The 15341-nt window shown below is 45.3% G+C and overlaps 1 protein-coding gene across 1 annotated transcript; it reads right to left on the bottom strand.

Annotated features, from left to right (window-relative positions):
* Positions 1-4555: 4555 nt before the first annotated feature.
* On the bottom strand, positions 4556-5717 carry LOC121713238 (nucleolin-like). Its single transcript, XM_042097729.1, has 2 exons — positions 5540-5717; positions 4556-4839 (listed from the first exon to the last, which is right to left on the bottom strand). The coding sequence occupies exons 1-2, from the start codon at positions 5715-5717 to the stop codon at positions 4556-4558; spliced, it is 462 nt and encodes a 153-aa protein (XP_041953663.1).
* Between the last annotated feature and the right edge of the window lie 9624 nt (positions 5718-15341).

Below are 15341 nucleotides of genomic sequence, written 5' to 3'. Positions count from 1 at the left end.
TCAACCAGCGGTGGTATTGCAGGTGGTCTGTGAAAATGGTATAGGGGGGTCAGTCACCTGTGGATAATTCTGTGCTGTGAAGAAATGAATTTAGCCACACATCTCATGAAATAACAACTAATTGTTAACTAACTGAAAAATACAGCGCCAACAAAGAAATTAATTGGGATACATAAAAAATGAATATTTTGATGTTTTGTTTACCTTGACCTTTACATAAATGCATTTTCTTGAACTCTGGTGGTTTCAAAGTTATCAGATACAGAATAGGCACCCAAAAGTTAGTGGGAAATGACACCTTAAGTGTTTTTCTACCAAAGATTGTTGAGGCGGAGCAAGATACTTCGTCGTAGTTCATGTCTATGGGCGCGAAATGGGGATCGAATCCTGTCTGCATAAAGAGGCGTGTCGATGACGTATTGACGAGCGTAAGTTGCAACCGGCCAACAGCAGCGGCAGAAATAACTGGCGCACACCTGATATAAGGTTGATTTTCTCCAGACTGGATTGCTCAAAAATGCTAAAAATGTACCTGAAATGTTCAGAAGGGTTTGAGGATCATGAAAATGTGCCCGAAATTCACATTCCTAACTCTATAGAACCAAGACCTTAGCATATGTGGTGAAATTCTGAGCTATGTCCATAGACTTCAATGGAGCAGTCGCTGCCTCTGCTCTGCATAAAGGGGGATTTTGACCCCCCCCTCGTGCGATCCGGGTTCCCGGAAGTGGCTCCTGATGAAATATCTTGCTCCGCCTTAACAATCTTTGTTTCTACTGTGTTTGGTTCCAACGTGAGGCACTTTTGAATATTATTGGCGGCCATCTTGGATTTGACCTCTCCCGGGCCTCAGAGGTCAAATTTGACTTCCCTCCAAATCTGAAAATAAACCTTATGGTATAACCTAACTATGGTAGAAGTTTCATGTTACTTTCAAAAAGTGCACAATTTACATGGTTACCCGCTGTACTAGTAGGCAGGCACAGTGAGTGTGGTCGAAATGATTGGAACACAGAACTAATGTTGCACTATACTTCGGTGGTGGTGTTCCAGTGATAAATTCCAACCATTTCTTCCTCAACTCTTCTTTCTAAGGTAAGACATGCAACATTGATGTGTTATTGCCACAAATAACACAGGCACGAATTTGCTCTGCCATGTTAGCAACTTGCTGTTAGCTCCTACTAGCTGCAGAGAGACAATCTCCTGGCCAAAATCTTCCTGTCTTCCTGTGGGTGGTTACAAGCCAAGGTGGGCCATGAATAATTGTTTTCCCAGCGGCGTCACAGGGAAGGGCTTTTTCTGATTCGCTTGTTTTTCTGTGTATTTTCTTTCATTGGCTAATGCGGGCAATGGGGGTAGAAGATCATTTTCACGTGCAGCATGCATATGCAACTTAGAGTGAGCTATAGTATTTCGAAAGGCGATTTCTCGGTGAATGAGACCTTTAAACATTAACAGTAGCTAATATTAGCTGGAATGACACCTGCCAACCTGCTTGAAGCTGAACGAAATGGCAGGCAGAATATTCCTTGATATCACGAAGGGTATGTCTCTGGGTGGACTTTTAAAATCCGTCTGGATAAAAATAAATAAATAAATAAAAGCAGATACATACCTTCCGAAATCACCTGATTTCCATTGCATGTTGACAGCTGCTGGACTGGACGGTTGAAAGAATATGCCTGCTTGCCTGACGATTTTTTTTTCTCAACCTTCAAATAACTATGCAGCTGTGTTGAAGTCACCCTGGTGCTGGGTAGTGTACTCCAAGTCAGATGGGGGACAGGAGGGAGCACAGCCCTAAACTATCAACCCAGCAAGCTGGGTTACAGAAATGACCCAATATGAGTAAAAACAACCAAACAAAATGACCCAACAGCCTCAACCCAGCGTTTGGGTTGAAAAAATAACCCAGCATTTTTTACAGTGCAGTATTAATGTATAGAGGGCTACATAGTGCACCAGTTTTGGAGAGGATTGTTTGCGTGCCTATCGAGTGAAATTTTGTCAGGCTAGTCAGAGAGTTAGCGTTAGCATCTAAGGAACGGCAGTAACATGGCTCAGTTTCAAGTCACTCCTCCGGAGAAATTTACTTTCAAGGCGGACGAATGGACAAAGTGGATAAAACAATTTGAAAGGTTTCGCATCGCGTCGGGATTAGACGCGCAAGATGACGAAAACCAGGTGAATGCACTTATTTACTCAATGGGAGAAGAGGCTGAAGACATTGTAGTTTCCCTGCACTTAACCCTCGAAGAGGCGGGTGAATATGCAAGAGTTAAAGCGAAACTGGATGCTCACTTCATAACTCACAGGAACGTCATATTCGAGAGGGCTAAATTTAATCAACGACAACAAGAAGTGTGCGAGTCAGCAGACAGCTTTCACACGGCGCTGCATTGCCTCGCGGAGCACTGTGGATACGGTGCTCTGCACGACGACATGGTGAGAGATCGACTGGTGAGATCGACTGGTTGTGGGCCTGAGAGATAAACTTCTTGGTGGACTAGCTGCCATGACACTCCAGCTGAACAAGTCAGTGATGAGGGAGAAGCATCCTCTGCCTTCAGTCGAACACACATTAGGACAGCTCGCTTGAGCCAAAGTTTTTTCTAAACTTGACGCCAACGCTGGATTCTGGCAGATCCCGTTATCCAAAGAGTCCTCTCTCCTCACCACCTTTATAACCCCATTTGGGCGGTACTGCTATAACCGTCTTTGTTTTGGGATCTCGTCGGCTCCAGAACATTTCCAAAAGCGCATGTCTCGCATACTAGAAGGCCTTAAGGTGTTGTGTGCCAGACGGACGATGTGCTCATCTGGGGAGCAACGCAGAGAGAGCATGATGAGACACTGAAGATGGCATTGTCACATCTGCAGGAGGCGGGTGTGACACTCAACGACAAGTGTGAGTTCTCAAAGAGTAGGATGAAGTTCCTGGGACAGGTCATCGAGGCCTCAGGCGTCAGTGCAGACCCTGACAAGGTGAGCGCCGTGAAGGCCATGACAGAGCCCACTAGCTTGCTCTTGCTCTGTATGACCCGAATGCAGAAACACTCGTCTCAGCTGATTCATCTTCTTACGGCATGGGGGCTGTCCTTCTCCAGCGACAAGGTGAGAGAAACTGGAAGCTGGTGGCATACGCTTCCAGAGCCCTTAGCAACACCGAACAACGGTACGCTCAAATTGAAAAGGAAGCTCTAGCCACAACATGGGCCTGTGAGAGGTTTGCTGAATTCCTCATTGGAAAGAATTTCGACATAGAGACAGATCACAAACCTTTAGTTCCTCTATCCTCTGCTAGGCTCAAAGAGCCTGGATGAACTGCCACCACGTATACAGCGCCTACGCATGCGACTCATGAGGTTCTCTTACAATATCTCACACGTGCTAGGCAAGGACATCGCGACTGCAGATGTGCTCTCCAGAGCACCGGTCACTAACACAGCAGAAGGCTTACAGGAGGAAGAGGTGAACCTGTATGTGGACACAGTTATAACAAGCTTGCCAGCTACAGAAAAAAGACTTAAAGAAATACAGACACATCAGGACAAAGACACCCTACTCCACACAATCAAAACATACTGCAAGGAGGGCTGGCCGGATAAATTCACTATACAAAGAGCATTTCGGCCCTATCTGCCATTCTCAGGTGAGCTAACAGTTCATGAGGGTTTGCTACTTTATGGCTGTAGAATAGTAATCCCTGCATCACTTAGAGCAGACATGCTGAATTTTATGGAGTTTAATTGCATCTAATGTGTCCCACCGCTATGCCGAGGAGTGGAGTTTAATTGCATCTTTCCCCATTTAACACAGAGAAAAGAGCCTTTATTTTCGTTCTTTTCATCTCCATAGAGACACATTCTGACATCACCCCGATCAAACAAAAGAAGAAAAGAGGAAGTAGACAGGTCCGCGTCTGCGTCTGCAAGTGTGTGTGCTCGAGTAAGGGAAACCTCTCAGAGTAACTAACTCAGCGGCCTTTGGTGAGCCGATTCGCTTGCACATCCAAAGGACATCTTCAGAGAAACCAGATCACAAACTCCATGTTTCTCTTCAGAAGGATGAAAGACTTGCGGATGGAAAGACTCCCCCCGCCCCTTCCAGTTGGAATGTAAGTTCTGATGAAGAGACATTTCATGTCGTCCCTACATGAAGTTGGACAGGTGACGTGAAAAGGGAAAAGAGTGTGTGAGCCATGGCCATGTTTTCCCTGCGGGGGGGGACCTGCACTATGATTAGCGTCTGATTAGCCTCAGGGCCAGGTTTGGGAAATTAACCAGACTCACTCAACACAGAGTGACTTAACACACACAACACACACATTGACTTAACACATACAGTGACTCAACACACACACAGTGACTCAACACACACAGTGACTCAACATACTGTACATAGTGAAGGGCATTATGGTGTTTTCATTGCATTTGTTTGATACTCAAATCAATTATTTTCTGTGAAAGGCAATAAGTACGTGATTCCATAAAGTAAAGGGAATCAAAGTTTTGACCTTTTATAGTCTTGCCTTCAAGGTGCTATAATAGCTTTAATGAGGACATTTGAACTTATTGTCCCTTTCAACGGGATATAAGGCTTCAAAGTCCTCTTCCTCAAAGTCCTCTTCCTCAAAGTCCTCTTCCTCAAAGTCCTCTTCCTCGGAGTCCTCTTCCTCAAAGTCCTCTTCCTCAAAGTCCTCTTCCTCGGAGTCCTCTTCCTCAAAGTCCTCTTCCTCGGAGTCCTCTTCCTCGGAGTCCTCTTCCTCAAAGTCCTCTTCCTCGGAGTCCTCTTCCTCAAGACCTTTCAATGTATTTTTGTTCTCCTCCGCTTTACCTTCGGCATTCACCCAGAAAGGATGGAGATTAGACCTCAGAAGCAATGAATATGCGGCAATAGAAAGAGGTGCATTGATCCAAAATGAAATGTCAAATCATGGCATCATTTCAGGTAATAGTACAACATACAGCATATTTCTTTTCATGAAAAAAACTAAATTTTTCCAAAGGCCTGACCACATTATTAAAATAAATTTAAATAAATATTTTTTTCTGTATAGATAAGGCGATCTCTTTTATTTGCAGGGGCTCAATCATCATGTAATCATTTAGACTGGTCCATCCTCATGTAATCATTTAGACTGGTCCATCCTCATGTGGTCATTTAGACTGGTCCATCATGGTCCAACATGGTTCATTCATCACACAGGTAGTAGACTATAAGACCGTATTCCTGGTTGGTGAAGTTCTGTACATGATGCCCACCCTCCTGTGCCTACTGGTTAGCACAACCGTAACTGGAGGGTTGCCGGTTCGAACCCCGACCAGTAGGAAGTGGCTGAGCAAGGCACCTACTGTAACCCCTCACTGCTCCCCGAGCGCCGCTGTAGCAGGCAGCTCACTGCACCGGGATTAGTGTGTGCTTCACCTGAGTGTGTGTTCACTGTGTGCTGAGTGTGTTTCACTAATTCACGGATTGGGATAAATGCAGAGACCAAATTTCCCTCACGGGATCAAAAGAGTATATATACTTATACTTTCTGTGTACATTATGCCCACCCTTTGGCCAGCTCCTGTGCTGTCCTGCGGATGTTTATAGTAACGGAACATGGGCAACAGGGGAGCTAGGATGGTCAGACATGTCGTCACCTCAGAAAGTTGTAAGTGATATTCCCTTCGCAGAAGAGGTGATTCATGGCTGAAGAGGTGATTCATGGCTGTCACTAGTGTGTGTTGTAAGAAAGGAGAGGAGGGCTTAAGGTGTAGAAATGTGGGGGAGTTCTGTAAAGAGTCGAGGCTTACGCGCAAATCACACTACATGCCTGTGTGAAGATAGGCAGTGACTCATCTTTCATTAAAACAGGAAGACATGAAAGGGAAAAATTGCAGAAGAATTACGGCCCTCCTCAGCCCAAGCAATTCATGCTGAACACACAACAAATCAAAGTGCAATATCTGCCTTCCACATAAAAGTGAAATAGCATCAGGACTGTTAACTGCTGCCATGCTGAACAGCCATATGATAGAAAGAGTTGAACGTTTTTGCATTGCATAGCAGTCCTGGATGGGAGTGAGATGACCTTCAGGGAGGCATGACCAGGACAATGCGCTGTCTGGTTTAGCAGGGTATCTTCAGACACATGACCAGGACACTGCTGCCTGGTTTAGCAGGGTATCTTCAGACACATGACCAGGACACTGTGCTGTCTGGTTTAGCAGGGTATCTTCAGACACATGACCAGGACACTATGACATGACCAGGACAATGCGCTGCCTGGTTTAGCAGGGTATCTTCAGACACATGACCAGGACACTGTGACATGACCAGGACACTGTGCTGTCTGGTTTAGCAGGGTATCTTCAGACACATGACCAGGACACTGTGCTGTCTGGTTTAGCAGGGTATCTTCAGACACATGACCAGGACACTGTGCTGCCTGGTTTAGCAGGGCATCTTCAGACACATGACCAGGACACTGTGACATGACCAGGACACTGTGCTGTCTGGTTTAGCAGGGTATCTTCAGAAACATGACCAGGACACTGTGCTGTCTGGTTTAGCAGGGTATCTTCAGACACATGACCAGGACAACATGCTGCATTGAAGGCATGAGCACTGAGGACAGCAATGCTTAATGTTGGACTTGATTTTCTTGAAATAAATAAATCCAATGACCAGTGTGGTTATTTAATCATCTTTTTCATCAACTCAGCTTCATTGCGAGGACATTCATATTGTGGGAACAGGCCCTGAACAGAAGAAGTAACCCAGCTTCAGCTTCAGACAGAGATGTTTTTTATTCTGCAGATCCTGCCACTATTAAAAGTGTAAAGTGCTGCCAAATGAAGTTGCACAAATACCATCAGACATTCTCTGCTGCAAGGACACTGACCTTAAGATGAGATGAGAGTTTATTTCTTCTACACCGTCATCACCATGGTGATACTGATAGTCATCGCCATATCATATGTTTATAAAAATGTGCTTGCCTTTGGTTTTTTGGGGGGGGGGTTTGCTTATTAATTATTCTTTATTTTTATATGATTTTACCTTGTGTGTTTTTATATTTTCTTTTTATTATGATCTTTACTTTTTGAACTATTCTTTGACTATATTGCCCTTCTATGCTTTTATTTGCTATTACTGTTTGCTTTTGTTTATGTAAAGCACACTGAATGACCTCTGTGTATGAAATACGCTATATAAACAAACTTGACTTGACTTGACTTCCATTCTAATTGCGTTGGGCGTGTGGCGTTGGGAGCATGGCATTAGGCGCATGGTGACGGGAGCAGGGCGTTGGCATGGCGACGGCGCGTTCTAGTGGCCAAAGGCTCCTCGGGTGGAGCAGGAGAGGAAGTCACTGTAGCCACAGTGATCATGTCTAAATCAACTACTCAAGCTTTTCTAACACCATAGAAAACACACACACACACACACACACATACACTAACACAAATACTCACACATGCGTGAACTTGAAGGCGCCCTGCATTCCTGAGCCTGTTTAATGTTGGAAATAACGTTTTCATCAGAGGGTTAAGTGAAGTGCCTGGAAGCTGATCAAACCCTTTCCAACACCTTTACTATTTTGGTCTCCTCTCTCTTGCTCCCTCTGTCCCTCTTCCTGTCTCTCTTCTCTCTCTCTCTCTCCATCTCTGCTCCCCCCCTCTCTCTCTCTCTCTGCTCCCCCCCTCTCTCTCCATCTCTGCTTTCTCTCTCTCCATCTCTGCTCCCCCCCTCTCTCTCTCCATCTCTGCTCCCCCCCCTCTCTCTCCATCTCTGCTTTCTCTCTCTCTCTCTGCTCCCCCCCTCTCTCTCTCCATCTCTGCTTTCTCTCTCTCTCTCTGCTCCCCCCCTCTCTCTCTGCTCCCCCCCCCTCTCTCTCTCTCTCTGCTCCCCCCCTCTCTCTCTCCATCTCTGCTTTCTCTCTCTCTCTCTCTGCTCCCCCCCCTCTCTCCCTCTCTCTGCTCCCCCCCCCTCTCTCCCTCTCTCTCTGCTCCCCCCCCCCCTCTCTCTCTCTGCTCCCCCTCTCTCTCTCTCCATCTCTGCTTTATGGTTTCTCCTCGTTCCCTCTTCATCTCATCTCTATATTTAACTCCAACACCACACAGTAGCCATCCCAGACATGGCCATGCTGAACAGCTGATGCAGACGCTGCACATTTGGCCGTCCGACTCCCAGCCTCACTGCAGCCCACGCCAAAATAATTGGTTTAGCCGGAGGGGGCATCTCTGTAGTGATGGACAGCACAACAGACTAGCAAGCAAACCAGGGGTCCATCTTCTTACCCTCCACAGCATCAGGTCTCATCAGGGGTCCATCTTCTTACCTCCCCTCAACAGCACCGGGTCATGTTCAACATGCTGGAGCATTTATCGCTATAATATTGAGCTATTTAGTTATACCGTAAGGCTACTTATATAGATTGCTCTTCCAAAGCCGCTAGTGAGTGTTAATTCAGTGCTAGGTGTATGACAACACAATTATTCCCTCAATGTTGTGTTTGAGATGAAGTATAGACATGTATCCTTTATCACCTTCAATAAATGACTCAAATAATTTTTCATTCATATTTCAAAGTGAAATCCCAAATTGATTTGACTGCAAACTCTGAGTGGGAAAACTGGTTATGTAGATAAACTTCTGTTTTTAACAGAATTGCAACCAGCAAAAGCAAACCTGCGTTGTATGATAAGCACACCTGCGTATGGTAAGCACACCTGCGTATGATAAGCACACCTGCATATGGTAAGTACACCTGCGTATGATAATAAGCACACCTGCGTATGATAATAAGCACACCTGCATATGATAATAAGCACACCTGCGTATGATAATAAGCACACCTGCGTATGGTAAGTACACCTGCGTATGATAATAAGCACACCTGCGTATGATAATAAGCACACCTGCGTATGGTAATAAGCACACCTGCGTATGGTAAGTACACCTGCGTATGATAATAAGCACACCTGCGTATGATAATAAGCACACCTGCATATGGTAAGTACACCTGTGTTTGGTAAGCACACCTGCGTATTTCATCCACTTGTACAGCGCTGTGATGCCTCCGCACCCTCAGAGAGCTCAAAAAGAGAGGGAGGGGAAAACAGAAGATTGATCTTGATGTGCTTCTAAACTGAATCATGAGTACTTTTGATTGACATTCACCACACATTGATAAAGGGATGGTTTAGCATATGAGAGATATGAATTTCAGAATCTGATAAATTATTCCCATTTGTACTGCTTAAACTTCAGAAGAAACGACGCATAGACCCACACTACAATTATCAAAGCCACAAAGGGTGTGTGTGTGTGTGTGTGTGTGTGTGTGTGTGTGTGTCTGTGTGCATTATCCCCAAAATATCTGCTATCAACCCGATCTCTCTGAGAACAACGGAAAACAATCTCACTGTTCTCCCGACACCCATTCCTGTGCCAAGTGCTTCTTCTTTCCATTGAATTCATCTGTTTCTGAGTCTGATAATGCACTCAGATCAAGCCATTGTGTGAGCTCAGATCCTGCTTATTTTCTTTGATTAGTGTGTCTGTGTGTGTGTCTGTGTGTGTGAGTGTGTTTGTGTGTGCATGCGTGCATGTGTGCGTGCATGCATGTGTGTTAGTGTATGTTTGTTTGTGTGTGTGCGTGGGTGCGTGTGCATGTGCATGTGTGTGTCAGTCAAACTCAAGATCAGTGTCCAGGCACAGCCCCATTTCCCATTTCCCAGGATGGCGTCCAAACTCAAGATCAGTGTCCAGGCACGAACAAAACAACACCAGCTCTGCATTCTCCACTCATTTTGTTCGTGGATCATTAACTATCAGGATAACATAACAGAGTGACATTAAAGGTTCGTGGATCATTAACTGTCAGGATAACATAACAGAGTGACATTAAAGGTTAGATGTGCACCCCCCCTCTCATTGTCTGCTGTGCCTCTGAAATTGGCTCCTGATATTTATAGTGCTCTCCTCGGTAATGGCCAGTTATGTTCCTGTGTGCGTCTCAGCAGGAGCCCAGTCATTCCCTTCAGTAACTGTAACCTCTAGAAAACCTTGGTGCGCTTGGTGCAAGTGTATGTTGCTCTCTCAGGGCTGTATGCCTGCTGTACAGGCAATAATACGAGCAGAATCCAAACTGCCCTCCAAATGGCCACCTGACTAGACAGTGGAAATGACAATAACAGACAGAGCATCTGATGACAACATGTGACCCTGGAACATATGCCTTAGCAACAGTCCATACTCCTTCTGAGACTTGCTTCTTGTTCTTTTTATCTATGCTGTGGTTTCGCACTCACCAATATTGTCTATCACAAATGAATTGGCTAAGGAGGCATCTTGCTTATCAAATATGTGGGTTATGAGACATCTCATACGGCGCTCTTCAGATATGTGGGTTATGAGACATCTCATACAGCGCTCTTCAGATATGTGGGTTATGAGACATCTCATACAGCGCTCATCAGATATGTGGGTTATGAGACATAATGGATATCATCTCATACGTGGATATCATCTCATACGCTCAGGATGGTGGGAGGAACATTCCTTTTGAAACGGAGTCCGCATCTGATCTCTCTCCCCGTGCTCTTTGGGAAGACAGGTCCAGCTGTGTGCGTGCGTGTGTGTGTGTGTGTCCGTGGTGCGGACCTGTGCTGTCCCCTGGCCACCGGCTCAGTGGTCTTAATCATGGTGTGTGGCGTATCTCAGTGGTCTTAATCATGGTGTGTGCTGTATCTCTGGTCGAGGATGAATGTGGCTCCTCAGTAATAACACTTCAGATACTGTATCAGCGCACTAGGGAAGGACAGCTGGACCCTCCACTGACACAGAAATGCTGCACTGTGCCATAACAGAATACATGGTGTGTGTGTGTGTGTGTGTGTGTGTGTACATATGTGTGTGTGTGTGTGTGTGTGTGTGTGTGCGTGTGTGTGTGTGTGTGTGTGTGTGTGTGTGTGTGTGTACGTATGTGTGAGTGTGTGTGTGTGTGTTTGTGTGTGTGTGTACAGTATGTATGCGTGTGCGTGTGTTTGTGTATGGGTGTGTGTGTGATTGAGAGAGAGAAACGGTCTGGTGTTTGGGCTAAATCAGGTTCATGTCATAAATCTTTTGGTGGTCTTCAACAGAGCCGTGTGGGCCATGAGTAACTGTCCACATACAGTATGTCTAGTGAGCTACAGATTACACAGGGCAGAGCGGTTCAGTTTGACCAAGAGTGGCCAGAAGCAGAACTAGAGCCATTCACTGACCTCTTCATCAGCTGACCTCTTCATCAGCTGTAATTAAATCTGAGTAAGCACTCTTACTAAGGGCCTCTCTCTCTCATGTTGGTCTCATGATGATCAGCTAAGGGCCTCTCTCTCTCTCATGTTGGTCTCATGATGATCAGCTAAGGGCCTCTCTCTCTCATGTTGGTCTCATGATGATCAGCTAAGGGCCTCTCTCTCATGTTGGTCTCATGATGATCAGCTAAGGGCCTCTCTCTCTCTCATGTTGGTCTCATGATGATCAGCTAGGGCCTCTCTCTCATGTTGGTCTCATGATGATCAGCTAAGGGCCTCTCTCTCATGTTGGCCTCATGATGATCAGCTAAGGGCCTCTCTCTCTCATGTTGGTCTCATGATGATCAGCTAAGGGCCTCTCTCTCTCTCATGTTGGTCTCATGATGATCAGCTAAGGGCCTCTCTCTCTCATGTTGGTCTCATGATGATCAGCTAAGGGCCTCTCTCTCATGTTGGTCTCATGATGATCAGCTAAGGGCCTCTCTCTCTCTCATGTTGGTCTCATGATGGTCAGATAGGGCCTCTCTCTCATGTTGGTCTCATGATGATCAGCTAAGGGCCTCTCTCTCTCATGTTGGTCTCATGATGATCAGCTAAGGGCCTCTCTCTCTCATGTTGGCCTCATGATGATCAGCTAAGGGCCTCTCTCTCTCATGTTGGTCTCATGATGATCAGCTAAGGGCCTCTCTCTCTCTCATGTTGGTCTCATGATGATCAGCTAAGGGCCTCTCTCTCTCATGTTGGTCTCATGATGATCAGCTAAGGGCCTCTCTCTCTCTCCTCCTCCACAAGCCAACACAGATGCTGCGGTTTCAGAATTGCAAGAAGTGTTAAATAGACAACAACACACGCACCCTGAAGCTGCGCTTATTGTGGCCGGTGATTTCAATCAAGTACATCTGAACCGGTCCATGCCTGAATTTATTCAACACATTCACTTCCCTACACGTGGTGACAACACACTGGATCACTGCTACACACAGTTCAAGAACAGTTACAAAGCGAAGTCTCTACCAGCTTTCGGAAAATCAGATCATGCCGCTGTTTTCCTACTGCCTATGTACAAATAGAGAAGTCAGACGGACCCCCCAGTGACGAAGGAGGTCAAGCGCTGGACTGACCAATCGGAAGCCAGGCTACAGGACGCCCTTAGCAACGTTGACTGGGAGATGTTCAAGACGAACTCTGCTGACATCAATGAGTTTACGGAAGTATCATTGAGTTACATCAATATGCTAACTGATTCCATCATCCCAACTGTAAAGATCCGAAGCTTCCCTAACCAGAAGCCATGGGTGGATAGAGAAGTGAGAACGGCATTAAAGACACACACCATGACTTATAATGCTGGGCTTATTTCAGGGGATATGACGGATTACAAAGCAGCATCTTATAGTTTATGTAGAGCTATTAAAGATGCTAAGCGGCATTATAGAGACAAAGTTGAAGCTGATTTCTTGGAGGGGGATCCAGCACGAGTGTGGAAAGGACTCCGAACCATCACTGGCTTTGAAAGAAAGTCCCCTCATATGATGAATGTGAGTAAAGCCCTCCCTGATTAACTTAATGCTTTTTATGCTCGCTTTGACATGAAAAACACAGACTATCTTGCACTAGCTGCAGCATGTGAAGCAAATGAGGATGCACCTTTCTGTGTCTCTGAGGTCGATGTGAGCAATACCTTTAGGAGGGTTAATTGTAGAAAAGCTGCTGGACCGGATGGAATTTCTAACAGGGTTTTGAAATCCTGCGCTGCTCAGTTAGCTCCTGTGTTCACTTATATCTTTAACACATCATTGGCCCAAGAGACAGTTCCTACTTGCCTCAAGCAGTCTGTTATTGTTACAGTAACATCTACACACATGACTGCAAAGCCAACAGTAGCCATACCTCCATCATCAAGTTTGCAGATGACACAGTGATCTTGAGCCTGATTAGTAACAACAATGAACAGCTCTACTTGGATCAGGTTGATGAGGTGGCACAGTGGTGTCAATCTAACAGCTTGACACTGAATATCAATAAAACCAAGGAAATGGTAGTGGATTACAGAAGGAAGCAGCAGAACTACAGTTACACCCCACTAATGATCAACGGGCAACCTGTAGAGAGAGTCACAAGTTTTAAATACCTTGGTGTCCACATTACTGAAGACTTAACATGGACTGTTAACACTCAATATGTTCTGAAGAAGTCCAGACAACGACTCTACTTCCTTCGTCAGCTAAGGAAATTCAAAGTTTCTACATCCATCATGAAGGCCTTCTACACTTCAGCGGTTGAGAGTGTTCTAACTGGTAGCATCATCACCTGGTATGGGAACTCCACAGTTAGAGATTGTAGTACTCTGCAGAGAGTAGTGCGCTCAGCTGAACGTCCTATAAGAACTCAACTCCCTGCTCTACAAGATATCTATTCCAGAAGAGTACTCCTAAGAGCCCAAAAGATTCTGAAGGACTCTTCTCATCCTAACAATGGATTATTCCTACCGCTGAAATCAAGAAGACGCCTATGTAGTCACAAAGCCAGAACTGAGAGACTCAGTAGAAGTTTTTATCCCCAGGCCATCCGAACTCTGAACTCACACTATACTGACTTTGCACACATTCACTCCTCAGCACTCTCAAACATTTCCCAACTCTGAATTCACACTATAATGATTTTGCACTCATTCACTCCTCAGCACTCATGACCCCCCCCCCCCCCCACACACACACACACCTACATGACTTTTAGCACTTTTACATCCCTCACACACACACACACACACACACACACACACACACACACACACACATATCTGACTTTCTCCAACTTTTGCACATCTCCATAGAACTTTTTATTTATTATTTTTGATTTCTCCTCCATCTACCCATGTCCTTGATTGCCTAGCCTTTCTGCCCCACCCCCATCCCCAACACACACACAAAAAACACACACACTTACATCATCACTGTCATCACTTCACATACATACAGCACACTGCTTGCTACAGTAAGCCTCCTCTACATACTTGCTGCACACTGCCCCCCCCCCCCCCCTCCCTACATACACAGCACATTGTCTTCAGGATCTTCTCCAACACACATCCTCTACATACTTACAGCACACTGCCCCCACCTACCCACACATACAAATTTCCCTCACGGGATCAAAAAGTATATATACTTATACAGAGGTGGAAAGTAACGAAATACATTTACTCACGTTACTGTATTGAGTAGTTTTTCTGTGTATTTTGTATTTTTTAAGTAGTTTATAAAATCGGTATTTTAAATTTTACTTGATTACTTTTTGAGTGAAGTATTGTACTTCGCTACATCAAAAATCCCATCCGCTACTTGAGTAAAAAAAAAGTTAAGACTAACGAAAACAGAAAGGGAGAGAAAAAAAATTGCACCAGCAGCAAAACAATTAGTGGTCCACTTAGCTTAGAAATCTAGACGCACCCTAGCAGCGGCAAATTAATTTGCTCAGCCTGTACGTCTAGTATCAAACCATAGGGATTTCTATTGGCTGATACCGTGGACTTCATCCAATCACAGCGCTCTATTTTGTTAGAGAGTCTTAAGGCGGGCTTAACAGGATAACGACAGTCCTGTGACGGTGAACAACAAGGAAGGTGGCTATGGCTAACGAAGAGCGGTTGTTTGAATCGGCATTGGCATCAACTTTGGAGGAGTTGGACTTGTGCTTTTCTTTGAAAGTTGAGCAACACAATGCACTTAAGTAATTCCTTTCGAAGAAGTATGTATTTGCCGTTTTGCCGACCGGATATGGATATGGTCGTAGCGCTGGCCTATTGCATGTCTAGGCAGTTTGAAAGACAATTCTCTGCCCGCCCCTTGGATTAAGCGAAGTAAATGGTTCGATTCCAGACTATACATTTCAATGATATAGGATGGCCCGCCAGGCTACGGTCCACTACTAGCGATGCTCAACTAAATAAACAAAAGAGACTACCTTATGAATCGTGCAGGCGGACTAAACCATTTAGGTCTTTAGCAAGGGAGAGTGAGAGTGACCTTACACAGTTTTCACTAT

The sequence above is a fragment of the Alosa sapidissima genome, chromosome 7 (genome assembly GCF_018492685.1).
Source record: "Alosa sapidissima isolate fAloSap1 chromosome 7, fAloSap1.pri, whole genome shotgun sequence".
NCBI lineage: Eukaryota > Metazoa > Chordata > Actinopteri > Clupeiformes > Clupeidae > Alosa > Alosa sapidissima.
Note: the sequence above shows the minus strand (reverse complement) of the source record. Positions and strands in the feature narration are given on the sequence as shown.

Bases quoted from the DNA above. Each gene is read 5' to 3' on its own strand.
- LOC121713238 (XM_042097729.1), bottom strand. From the start codon at position 5,717: ATGAATCACCTCTTCAGCCATGAATCACCTCTTCTGCGAAGGGAATAT. The intron at 4,840-5,539 runs GTATAAGTATAT...TGAATGCCGAAG, and splicing joins GGGCATAATGTACACAGAAA to GTAAAGCGGAGGAGAACAAA.